Raw genomic sequence first — 10289 nt, forward strand, 5'->3', positions numbered from 1 at the left:
AATCACACATTATTTTCATGAACTGCAGTCACTACTATCTTTCCAAATATACAAGTTTAGCATTCAGTGAATTAATGGAATGTTTACAGGCTTTTATTTTGTGACTTTTTGGTTTGCTTGGAAAGAAAGGCTATATGCTAGCTGAAACTGTTGTTGTAACATTACAACCATGCAAATGCTACACAATTTGCTAAGACACAGTTCATGTACAGTACATGAACATTTTTAAATGTATCCGGAAGAAGTGCTTTTAATCCCAATTAGAAAATGGGGTGGTGGTGACCTTTGGCCTCTTGTTGCTAAAATGAGCATTACAACAACACGCTTTTTTACCTTGCAAAACCTTTTATCCTCGACATGTTTAAAGATTAATTTTAGGAAACTTGGAAAGATCATTCTGGCAGAAAAACATTCTCAAGTCCTCAAAACTTGAGCAGTGTGATTGTAGTAGTGATCGCATCACTCCAGTTCTGAAGTCTTTACACCGGTTTCCTGTCCGTCAAAGACTTGATTTCAAAATACTGTTGCTGGTTTATAAAGCATTGAATGGTTTAGGCCCAAAATACATTTCTGACCTCCTGCTAAATTATGAACCGTCCAGATCTCTCAGGTCTTCTGGTCTGTGTCCACTGAGTTAGAACTAAACACGGAGAAGTTCAGTTATTGTGCTCCAAACATCTGGAACAAACTCCCAGAAACCTGCCGGTCCGCTGCCACTCTTACTACTTTTAAATCCAGGCTGAAGACTTTTCTTTTGCCACTGCTTTTAATTGAACTATTCATATAATACACTGTAATGTAACTGTTTTCATGTATGTTATACGTTACCCTTGTTTTATTCTATTCTCTTTATAATTACTGTTTTTAAGTGTCATTTTCTAATGTGATTCTGCTGCACTATACCTTAATGCTCTTAATGTTTTATATTTTTGTAAAGCACTTTGAATTGCCTTAAATGTTGAAAGGTGCTAAATGGATACACTTGCCTTGCCTTACGACCACAGGGGGTCTCCAGAGTAACTCAAACCAGCTTTTGGTTAGTCCTGCTCATAAACATTTATGTCTGTTGTCTGTGGAATAAAAACAAATATTCAATGCAAAGCAGTTTCCCAAGATTTTATCACAAAATCAAACAACAATCATCTACAGGTATTTCCTCATTATTTGCACCAGAAATCAGAGATATTAAGCTTGTGGAGCTGATGAGTGATTTTCTTTTCAAACAGTAAAGGCATTTAAAGCTCTTTTTTCTTTCAGCAGCATTATGATATGTAGGGATGTCACAAGAACAGATCCTTCAGTAACAAGTCAATGCAACACATCTAGAAAAAAAAGACGTTTCTTTGTTCTTACAAACGGTAACATCAGTGCTCGGGAATAATGCTATCTAGGACATCGAAAATATGTTTGGGACACAGTAAACTCAATGTATTGGATGCATCTTATCTTTGGGATGGGCTAGATCCTTATTCTTTCCTGAAATGTCTTAATGTGAACAATATCTCTGTGATGAAATGGGAAGTTAACATTAGCTATTAGCATTCGGTGAACAAGTTGCACTATGGTGCGTATATGAAACAGCAATATAAAGCCCATATTTGAAACGAGATTATGACCAGTATTTAATAAAGGAGTGTATGGTGAGGCATCATTATTTTCCGTGTTTTACTGTTGTATTGAATTTAGTGCAATTTAACATGTAAAGGTATTGACTACATCCTTTCTAGTATTGTGACATCCCTAATGAAATGCATTCTCCTGCACAGCACTCATTAAAAGGAATGTTCTGCAGTCCAATTATATTTGTAGAAAAGCATTTAAACAAATGCAGGGAGCCAATATAAGATGGCAGTATTGATTAGTTAAATCAAACAAACACCTGAGGACAGAATCTGTCAGTCCGCAGCAGGCTTTAGGTGCTGCGGCTCACTTTGCCTTTTTGTACTTCCTCATATATGCTGCTATGGAGTTGCTGATCTCCACATTTCTTTTGTTTTGTCCAAAATACTCCACAAACTCCCCATCGGGTCCCACGAGGTACATGATGATGGTGTGATCGACCTGAAGACAGCAAGAGGAGGAAATCAGACCTCATGGACAAAATTGTTTATTTGTTGTCCTTAAATATCCGTGCATTGTTACGAAACATGACAATAGAGCAGGTGATGACTCACAATGTAGTCGTTGTCTTCGTCCTTTGGTCCCTGACTGTAATAAACTCTGTAGGCTCTGGAAACCTGCTCGATCTGAGGCAGTGTTCCCGTCAGGCCAATCAGCTTTGGGGAAAACTCTGAAAAATAAAGAATTAATCCATCAGAATTAAAGTAGTAAAATGCAAGTCATGAATTTCAATTGTAACTCACAGATATGTGTTAAAGTACAGATTGTATTTATCTGTGGATATTGTGTATTGATATACTGTTTATTCTTTTTGTCAGCGTTTTTTCTTATTCTCTAATCACTTTTATACCAACAGCAAATGAAATGTTCTTAATCATAGTGTGTGTTATACATAAACAAAAACAAATAAAGGAACATCCATATATAAAATATAATTAGAGACAGTATAAAGGATATTAATAGTTATTAAACAGAGACATAAATCTAATATAAATAAAACAAAGTATGTGAAATAGAATAAAAGCGTTGCAAATGATGTGGCCAAGGCACCTAAAAGTCCGTAGGTCTTGAGATTGAAGTTGGGCCCCTTTATATGAAACAGAAAGTATTCGTTGTTTTTACCTTTCACATATTCAGCCATGGCCTCTGGTGTGTCCCGGTCAGGATCGATGGTGATGAGGAGCGGCGTCAGATTTGGAATCGATTTTATTTTATCTGTGTAAAAAAATAAATGTGAAATTGGGATATCAAAGTGTTTCTATAACCCTGCACAATTTGCTATTTTTAAACTCAATCTCAATTAAATGTGTTTATATTGTATTAAAAAATACTCCAACTACTTTGCACATTGTATAAAGTATCCTTTGTTTTATTTAGTAGTAGTAGTAGTTTGGTGTATTATAACTTGTTTATTTATATTGTGAATTCCATACACAACAAATACTGTTGATTTGTATATATTCAATGATTATTTTATTTTTTTCATTCATGGACAATGCCTTTATAACCAGGGGTGCACATAACTTTTTTGCCCTGGTTCTCAAAGGAGCACCTGGAGATGTTGCTTGGTGCTCATCCTTAAAATGAAATAATCCGTAATTTTTGAGGGGTCTTGACTTTATTTGCCAGACACACGGCACTGAACACACATGCAGAGGTGAACACAGAACACACATGCAGAGGTGAACACAGAACACACATGCAGAGGTGAACACAGAACACACGTGCAGAGGTGAACACAGAACACACATGCAGAGGTGAACACAGAACACACATGCAGAGGTGAACACAGAACACACATGCAGAGGCGAACACAAGACAACATTAGCACGACCAGTAATCCTACAAGCTGTCATCACTACCCTCCTGACTGTTCTCCTCACTGTCTTCCTCTCTGTCAGACATGGTAGCTGATGATGTAGGCCTACTTCTTTCTCTCTGGTTGAGTCTGCGATTAGCTGCTTGCATCCACAAGTCAACAGCTGGTTTTGGGTCGAAAGTCTCTGTTGTCATCTTAGACAAGTGGATGTAATCAAATAAGTATGTGAACATAACCAATAACCTACCATAGCAAATAACAAATGAATGTAACTTATTTTATTTGTGTTGTTCATTCATATCTTATTTTACCTTAACATTTATTTATTTATGCATTTTTTTTTTATCTTTCCAGTTTTAAAGGATATGTTTGGTTACTGTCCTATAGTAGCCTATACATTGGAATGATTTCAAACCTGTTTATCCCAATAATGATAAAGGAGTGCCTTGGAAATATGTGTTTACATAAATTGTGATCAAAACGTTTGAGACCCACTGAGATAACTTAGACTAAAGTGAACTATCTAAACACTCAGATTCCTTACCTCACTGAGCTGTAGTTATCAGCCTCTCAGTCTGACTAGAGAGGACTCTCCCTCCACATTATTGTAGAAACATCTTCTTCTGTTATCCGTTAGAGCAGCTAGCACCAGATGCTAATAACAACAGCGCCGGAACCGGTGCACCATCCCTCTCTCCCACGCTCACTCGCACTTTGGCTGTGAGCTGCGGGTGCCAGATAAGCCAACATCCCCCATTTTCATCACTTACAGCGCCCATCGTACAGGGCAAATTAAACGTGTAACCGGGGTGAAAAGGGTGTTACATTTACTTAATTATGAATATTGTTACATCAAGGCCGAAAATTAGGATGAGCGCCAACGGTCAAAAATGTTTTTTTCCCTCCCAGAGCTGCCAGCGCAGCGCCTCCACAGATCTGGCGCCCTAGGCGAACATCTATAACGCCAGGGCTACAGGACGGCCCTGAGTTCATATGCAACTCGCAAATATCTTTCTCTCTCCTCTCTTCTCTCTTCTCTCTCTCTCTCTCAATGTTGGTACGCAAATGCGCCTTTTTTCAAATGGCCCGGTGCTCTTTTTTTGGCGGAGATGCGCATGCGCACCTGCGCACCAGTTATGTGCAGCCCTGTTTATAACCTCCTACTACTGCTGTGACTAAATATTTTCCCAAATCAATAAAGTACATCTAATTCCTGATCAAAGCAGTTTTTATTACCTATTTCATCCACCACTTCGATCATTTTCTCTATCTCATCCGGACAGATGTCAGGGCAGTGAGTGAACCCGAAATAGAGGAGGACCCACTGCCCCAGGAAGTCCTCGCTCTTGGACGGCTTGTTGTTGTGATCGATGAGCGAGAACGGACCTCCCAGCGCCGGGCGCCCGATGGACTTGGTCCTCTCTTTTTCTATCACTGCAAAGTACAACCGATCACCGATTCAGAACAAGGGTCATTATTAGTTAACAGCTTTATCACTTGAATAGAATACATATGAGCTTGTACAGAATGTAATCTAATGATGTATTAACTTGTATCATACATTAGTATGCACTGAATATTAAAAGTTGTACAATACTTACTTTCTTCCTTTTCTTTCTTCAAATATTTCATTGCTCCAAGCACAGTGCCTCCAATAGCAAACGTTATTGCTAAAGATTTCCATGTCACAGGCTTTACAAGGGAGAGATAATTCATAGAAAACATGTTTTTTATATTTTAAGAGTTGGGTTTCTTTATGCTAAAACAATGCTTTAAATCAAATTAAATACATTGTATAATTGTCCAAAATGGGTTCCCAAGGCTTTTATAAACGGCAGCATTTACATTTGACAATGTCTTTAAGATTTTCCAAACTTTGTAAAACGTGTTGAAAAGTCTCCATTTGAGCTTTACAACGAACCTACATTTGCAACAGTTTTTAAATGTGAATTACTGAACGCTAAGGTAATCAAATGAATAAAACTTAACATGTCCACTAGTTTTCAACAAATTAGGATTGATTTTGTATACCATCAATATAATTCTATGATATTTAGAAGTTATTTGGTCCAGCATTAATAATTGAGTGCAACTGATCTTGTAAATATTACCTTAGAGGAGAAAATCCCACATTTGAAGATATATATATATATATATATATATATATATATATATATATATATATATATATATAGTGTTACATTTGTTAACACTGTTATACTTCTCTTTCCTCATTAAAGAAATTGAATGCTCATGTCTTACACGTGTAAGAAAGAACACAAAGACATTCCACTTACCCCAGACTTCTTCTTCTTCCCTGATTTAGGCGGTGGAGGTAAAGAGGAAAATGTTCTTGGGTGTTGATACAGCCTTTGTGCTGCTCTCACATTCACCTGTTAATAAATACACAGGTTACAGTTAGGTTTAAGTTTTACAATTAAAAATACAAAAGCATATCAAAGATAACACAAATATTTAGTGAAGGAAGTAGCAGAAAATAAAACTCTTACGTCACAATCTTGCCAAACTCCATTAAAAACATTTGCTAACTTAAGGTGGTGCCCCATGATAGGGACAGGTGGCGTAACTGGATAGGTGTTTTTAAATAATTAAGGAGGTTTTTTTTCTCCCCAAATAACCTCAGCTAGTTTTTGTCAGCAGTAAGACATGTTTCTTCAAATATTTTAACATGTTTTGCCATATACATAGTAAAACAGTGACGCACAGAGAAGAAAAATAAGCTTTTAGAATCTAGTTCAACAGAAATGAGTGTTACCTTGCAGGCTGTAGGTAGTCTACAATGTATTAAAAGTAATTGATAAATGAGTGTTCTAACTATGAAGTCTAGCAAAGAAGTTGACAGTGATGCGTACGTTTAATTGCCGAATATCTAAATGGAGTTTGGTGTTACATATGATAGCTAGCTTTGACCTACCAGGCAGCAGTGAAGTCTCCGCGGTGACAGCTCTGTTTCTCTCTGGAAAACATTGTGTGCAAGTCTGACGGTCTGGGTCTGCTGCGTACATGTTCTTAAGAGTTTAACGTTACTGTGAAACAACCGGCATCCCAGGCTTTGATATAAAACACTCATGGCCATGTCTGGACCTTGACAGTACCACTTCTGTAACGAGGAAGCGCCGGTAAGTTTACAAAACGTGATATGATACAAGGCGGAAAACTGCTGTTCTGGAGTCAGTCTTACATATATCTGTTAACCTAAATGGAGCACAACAAACGGAAAAGGCTGTTCGGAGATCTGCCGTTATTAAACAGGAAATTACGTCTTTTACATCTTCTTCTGTCATGCTGTTATTAGTAGTGCTCTCTGCTGCCTCCTATAGGTCGAATAGTCTTAGTGCGAGGTGAAACTACTACAGGAAAAGCTAAACATTTTAACTAAAATATACAGTACATGTATACAGGGTAAACATGAATCTTCCCAAATTGTTAACTTACTTTAAGATTACAAGTTTTCTGAAAAGGTACAAATGAGGCATTCACTTAAGTATTTTTGAGGATTTTGACCATCATTATATTTATACCATCATTTGACCATACATTATAAAATACTGTCCTAAAGAAATAATACATTTTTTCCAGTTTGTTGAAAATAAAATGTTCTAAAAAGCAGGCTCTCAATTGTATATTAACAAAGATAGATAGGAATGAAAATGCAGATGAAAAGTAAGAAAAATATATAACTATCTTTGATTCACTTTGTCTTTTATTGCATATTATTTATACTTCAATTGACAGAAAAAACAATCAACATTCCACAATCAATTGCACTTTATAGAGAAAAACAGTAGGTAAACATTTGATGAAAAATACTTTGATGAAAAATACTTTATGACAGCTCAGCTGTCATATGTTTGTATTTAATGCTACTAAAAAATGAGCAGCATCGTTGGTCCAGGGTTTTCAGTCAGAGAACATAACAAAAGGAACAGTAGTTGATGTTTAAATAGCAGTTTTACAGTGTGAAGGCCAGTTTGCTCTCAGCTCTGTATTGATGTAATAGTAAAGCCAGGCCACAAAGGGGAACACTGTGATGGCAGTTGCCGTGGAGACTCTGAACATCCCCACCGGAGACCTGACAGAAAAGGAAAACACACATAGCCTACTGTAAATAAAACAAAAGCCATTTAAATAACTATATAAGACCAGCTTTATTTTCATGTAAATGTATAGTGTCCTGGCCAAGACAGGCAGCATTACAAATTGTTGTGAAATAGAAACAAAAATGTAACAATTTCCAATGTCCTAAGCACACATCACAGAATACAAAGATAACAAAAGACTTGATTTAACATTCAAGTCTTTGCAGCTGTTCCTGGTTCAGTACACACCTAAGAAACAGTTGGTCCTGGAACCAAATTCACTAAGTTCCCATACATTTTATCCATAGGTAAGGAGGAGGAAACGTTCCAAAAAGTGCCTTACAAAAATGAAAATGTTACCTTCCAGAGTGGCGACAAAGGAGAAGCCAAACAAGTGTCAGCATGAGACCAGAAAATTCTCTAAAAGAAAGAAAAAATATATTAAATGTCAAATTGTTTTTTTTCCTGAATGAGATTTGCATAAACAATTTCTAAAATATATATTTCAAACATATTATCATTTATGTATTATAACCCTTTTTTACATTAGATATTTCAACTACACTTTGCATTATTGTCTATGTTGGGAAAGTTGTATGTGGCATCGTTACTATCAATCTAAATCTCCATGTCCATACTAGGTTTGTACCCCTAATTCATCATGAATGTACTCTTTTATTTGTAATATTGAGATTGAAATCATACCAATAATAATAATCATGGAATCATACCATACATTTTTACAAGGACTGCTTATGCACACACAAACAAATATAGCCCACTTTTCTGCATATACATGTCATTTAATGTGTTGCCTTAAGAATCCCTCCTAACTAGTGATTATCTCCATGTTTTCAAATTGCTTCCCTCTAGTATTTACTCCAATTGCTTGTAATTATCTTTAAAAAAGGCCAATGCTTCAGGGGAATTCATTGAAATAAGACTTGCAATATGCAGATCACTACAGTACTGCAGACTCAACACCTATTTAAGTAAACCGTCTACCTGCCCTCCTCCTCCTGGAAGATATCTGTGATTCGCTCTTTACAAAGTCTCCATCCCAATATGGAAACCACAGCAGTGGAAATCATCACATGGAGATCTGCAATACGCCTCCATGGCAACGTTTCTGCAAAGAGGAAATAAAAAAACATGTACAGTGAGTCAGCTTTGCAGTGTTATGTGTTGTGCTGTTGTTAAAGTAGAACTTTACTGAGCTGTACAGTCGTGATGAAGCCACTTGATGGCGTTATATGCACTGTAAAATAAGCATTAAAGCAAAGTTCAACAGCCTGCAAAGTGTGGAAGACTGGGAAATACTCAGGAAAGGAAACTCTAAGATATGACCTGGATTCAAAGTTTAAATACGCAATAAAGGATCATTCATATACTGAAAAACGACACACTATGTCTACCTGTCACATGCGGGTTCAATCCAATGCTTGCACACAGGACTGCGGGAACGCCATAACCAACCTGCAAGAGAAACGTTAAATATATATACAAAAATCACATCAATCTCAATAGACAAAATAATGTAGCAAATGGTTGTAATCTTACCATCCACAACCCTGCGTCTGGATCGTTAATCTAAAGCCAAGACACCATATTTGTTAGAGCGATCCACAAAAAACACATCGAATTCATATAATTTAGAAATTAAAAGCTTACCTGAACATATGTTGCAAGAGCGAAGAACACAGACATGAAAAGGTTGCAGATTCGCCAAATGACAGAAAGCCATGACTCTGAGTTCTTCTCTTTGCAAACTTCCCCCATCGTTGTTTGTTTCATTTCGCTTCCCCGCCCGGGCCTGCGGGACGTAGAGATAACAACAAGCAAACGCCATGACTCAGTCCTTCGAGCTGATGAAATATTGAGGCGTTTGTTTGTTATTTACTACGACATTTGCACTGAATTTTTGGGACATGCACGCCAATTCCCAAATTATTTAGCATATATATCTCCATAATGAGTCATGCACAAAGAAACACCCTCTTTTTGACGTTGTATAAGCCGACAGACGATCATTTAAGGCGGATGTTCAGTGTTTTTCTACATTTAGGGTTGTATAACTGTACACATTACACCCAGGGGCACAGTCCTGTTTGATATATTGTTTTTAAACGTACTCTTACAGGAACTATGTAGCAATGTGAAAAAAAGACCCCACACATGACACAGGTCTAACTACGTTGGCTTGATTATTGGACGTTTGGTTGCCCTGGCTGTCCCGTACAACAAAACGAGCACACATTCTGCAAGACCGCAGTAACGTCAGTTACCCGTAAGGCAAAAATATAACTTCCGTTATTTCTTTACAAAATAAAATAATTATTGACATTACATTTTTCACGTTAATTAATGATTTTTGCATTCATTATTATTACACAATGCATAAAGGCTTAGCAGCTATCCCACACATACAGGGACAGACAATAATATCATCAGTTAGAAAAAACTACAAAAAGAGTAAATTAATCAATATAAATAATTAGATAATAGTGTTTTGTAGTTGGGGTGCTGTTCAACACCTAAATTAATTGTCACTTTGGTTGTTTTTTCTGGGTAAATGACCGAGCACATTTTGATGATCTTGAAGGGATGAAACAGTTGCCCCAAGTCAAGCTCCTTGTAATTCTGTAATTGTTCCCAGAGCACAGCTTAGTAAAAACTTGGCAACACATCAAATGGCATTTAAGTTGTCTTAGGCTATGACAAAACATTTAATTTTCTTGTATTAAACGTTT

At 36.7% G+C, this 10289-nt stretch overlaps 2 protein-coding genes across 2 annotated transcripts; both read right to left on the bottom strand.

Moving 5' to 3' along the window:
• Nucleotides 1–1101: 1101 nt before the first annotated feature.
• On the bottom strand, nt 1102–6710 carry LOC117536891 (protein SCO1 homolog, mitochondrial-like). Its single transcript, XM_034201981.1, has 7 exons — nt 6375–6710; nt 5737–5832; nt 5041–5131; nt 4676–4873; nt 2743–2835; nt 2175–2290; nt 1102–2061 (listed from the first exon to the last, which is right to left on the bottom strand). The coding sequence occupies exons 1-7, from the start codon at nt 6534–6536 to the stop codon at nt 1927–1929; spliced, it is 891 nt and encodes a 296-aa protein (XP_034057872.1). The 5' UTR covers nt 6537–6710; the 3' UTR covers nt 1102–1926.
• A 148-nt stretch (nt 6711–6858) lies between these two features.
• tmem220 (transmembrane protein 220) lies at nt 6859–9503 on the bottom strand. The gene is made up of 6 exons (XM_034201982.1): nt 9211–9503; nt 9100–9129; nt 8955–9015; nt 8545–8668; nt 7900–7959; nt 6859–7532 (listed from the first exon to the last, which is right to left on the bottom strand). Exons 1-6 carry the CDS (start codon nt 9331–9333, stop codon nt 7400–7402), a joined length of 531 nt encoding a protein of 176 aa, XP_034057873.1. The 5' UTR covers nt 9334–9503; the 3' UTR covers nt 6859–7399.
• Nucleotides 9504–10289: the final 786 nt, after the last annotated feature.

Source organism: Gymnodraco acuticeps, unplaced genomic scaffold (genome assembly GCF_902827175.1).
Source record: "Gymnodraco acuticeps unplaced genomic scaffold, fGymAcu1.1, whole genome shotgun sequence".
In the NCBI taxonomy this organism is placed as follows: domain Eukaryota; kingdom Metazoa; phylum Chordata; class Actinopteri; order Perciformes; family Bathydraconidae; genus Gymnodraco; species Gymnodraco acuticeps.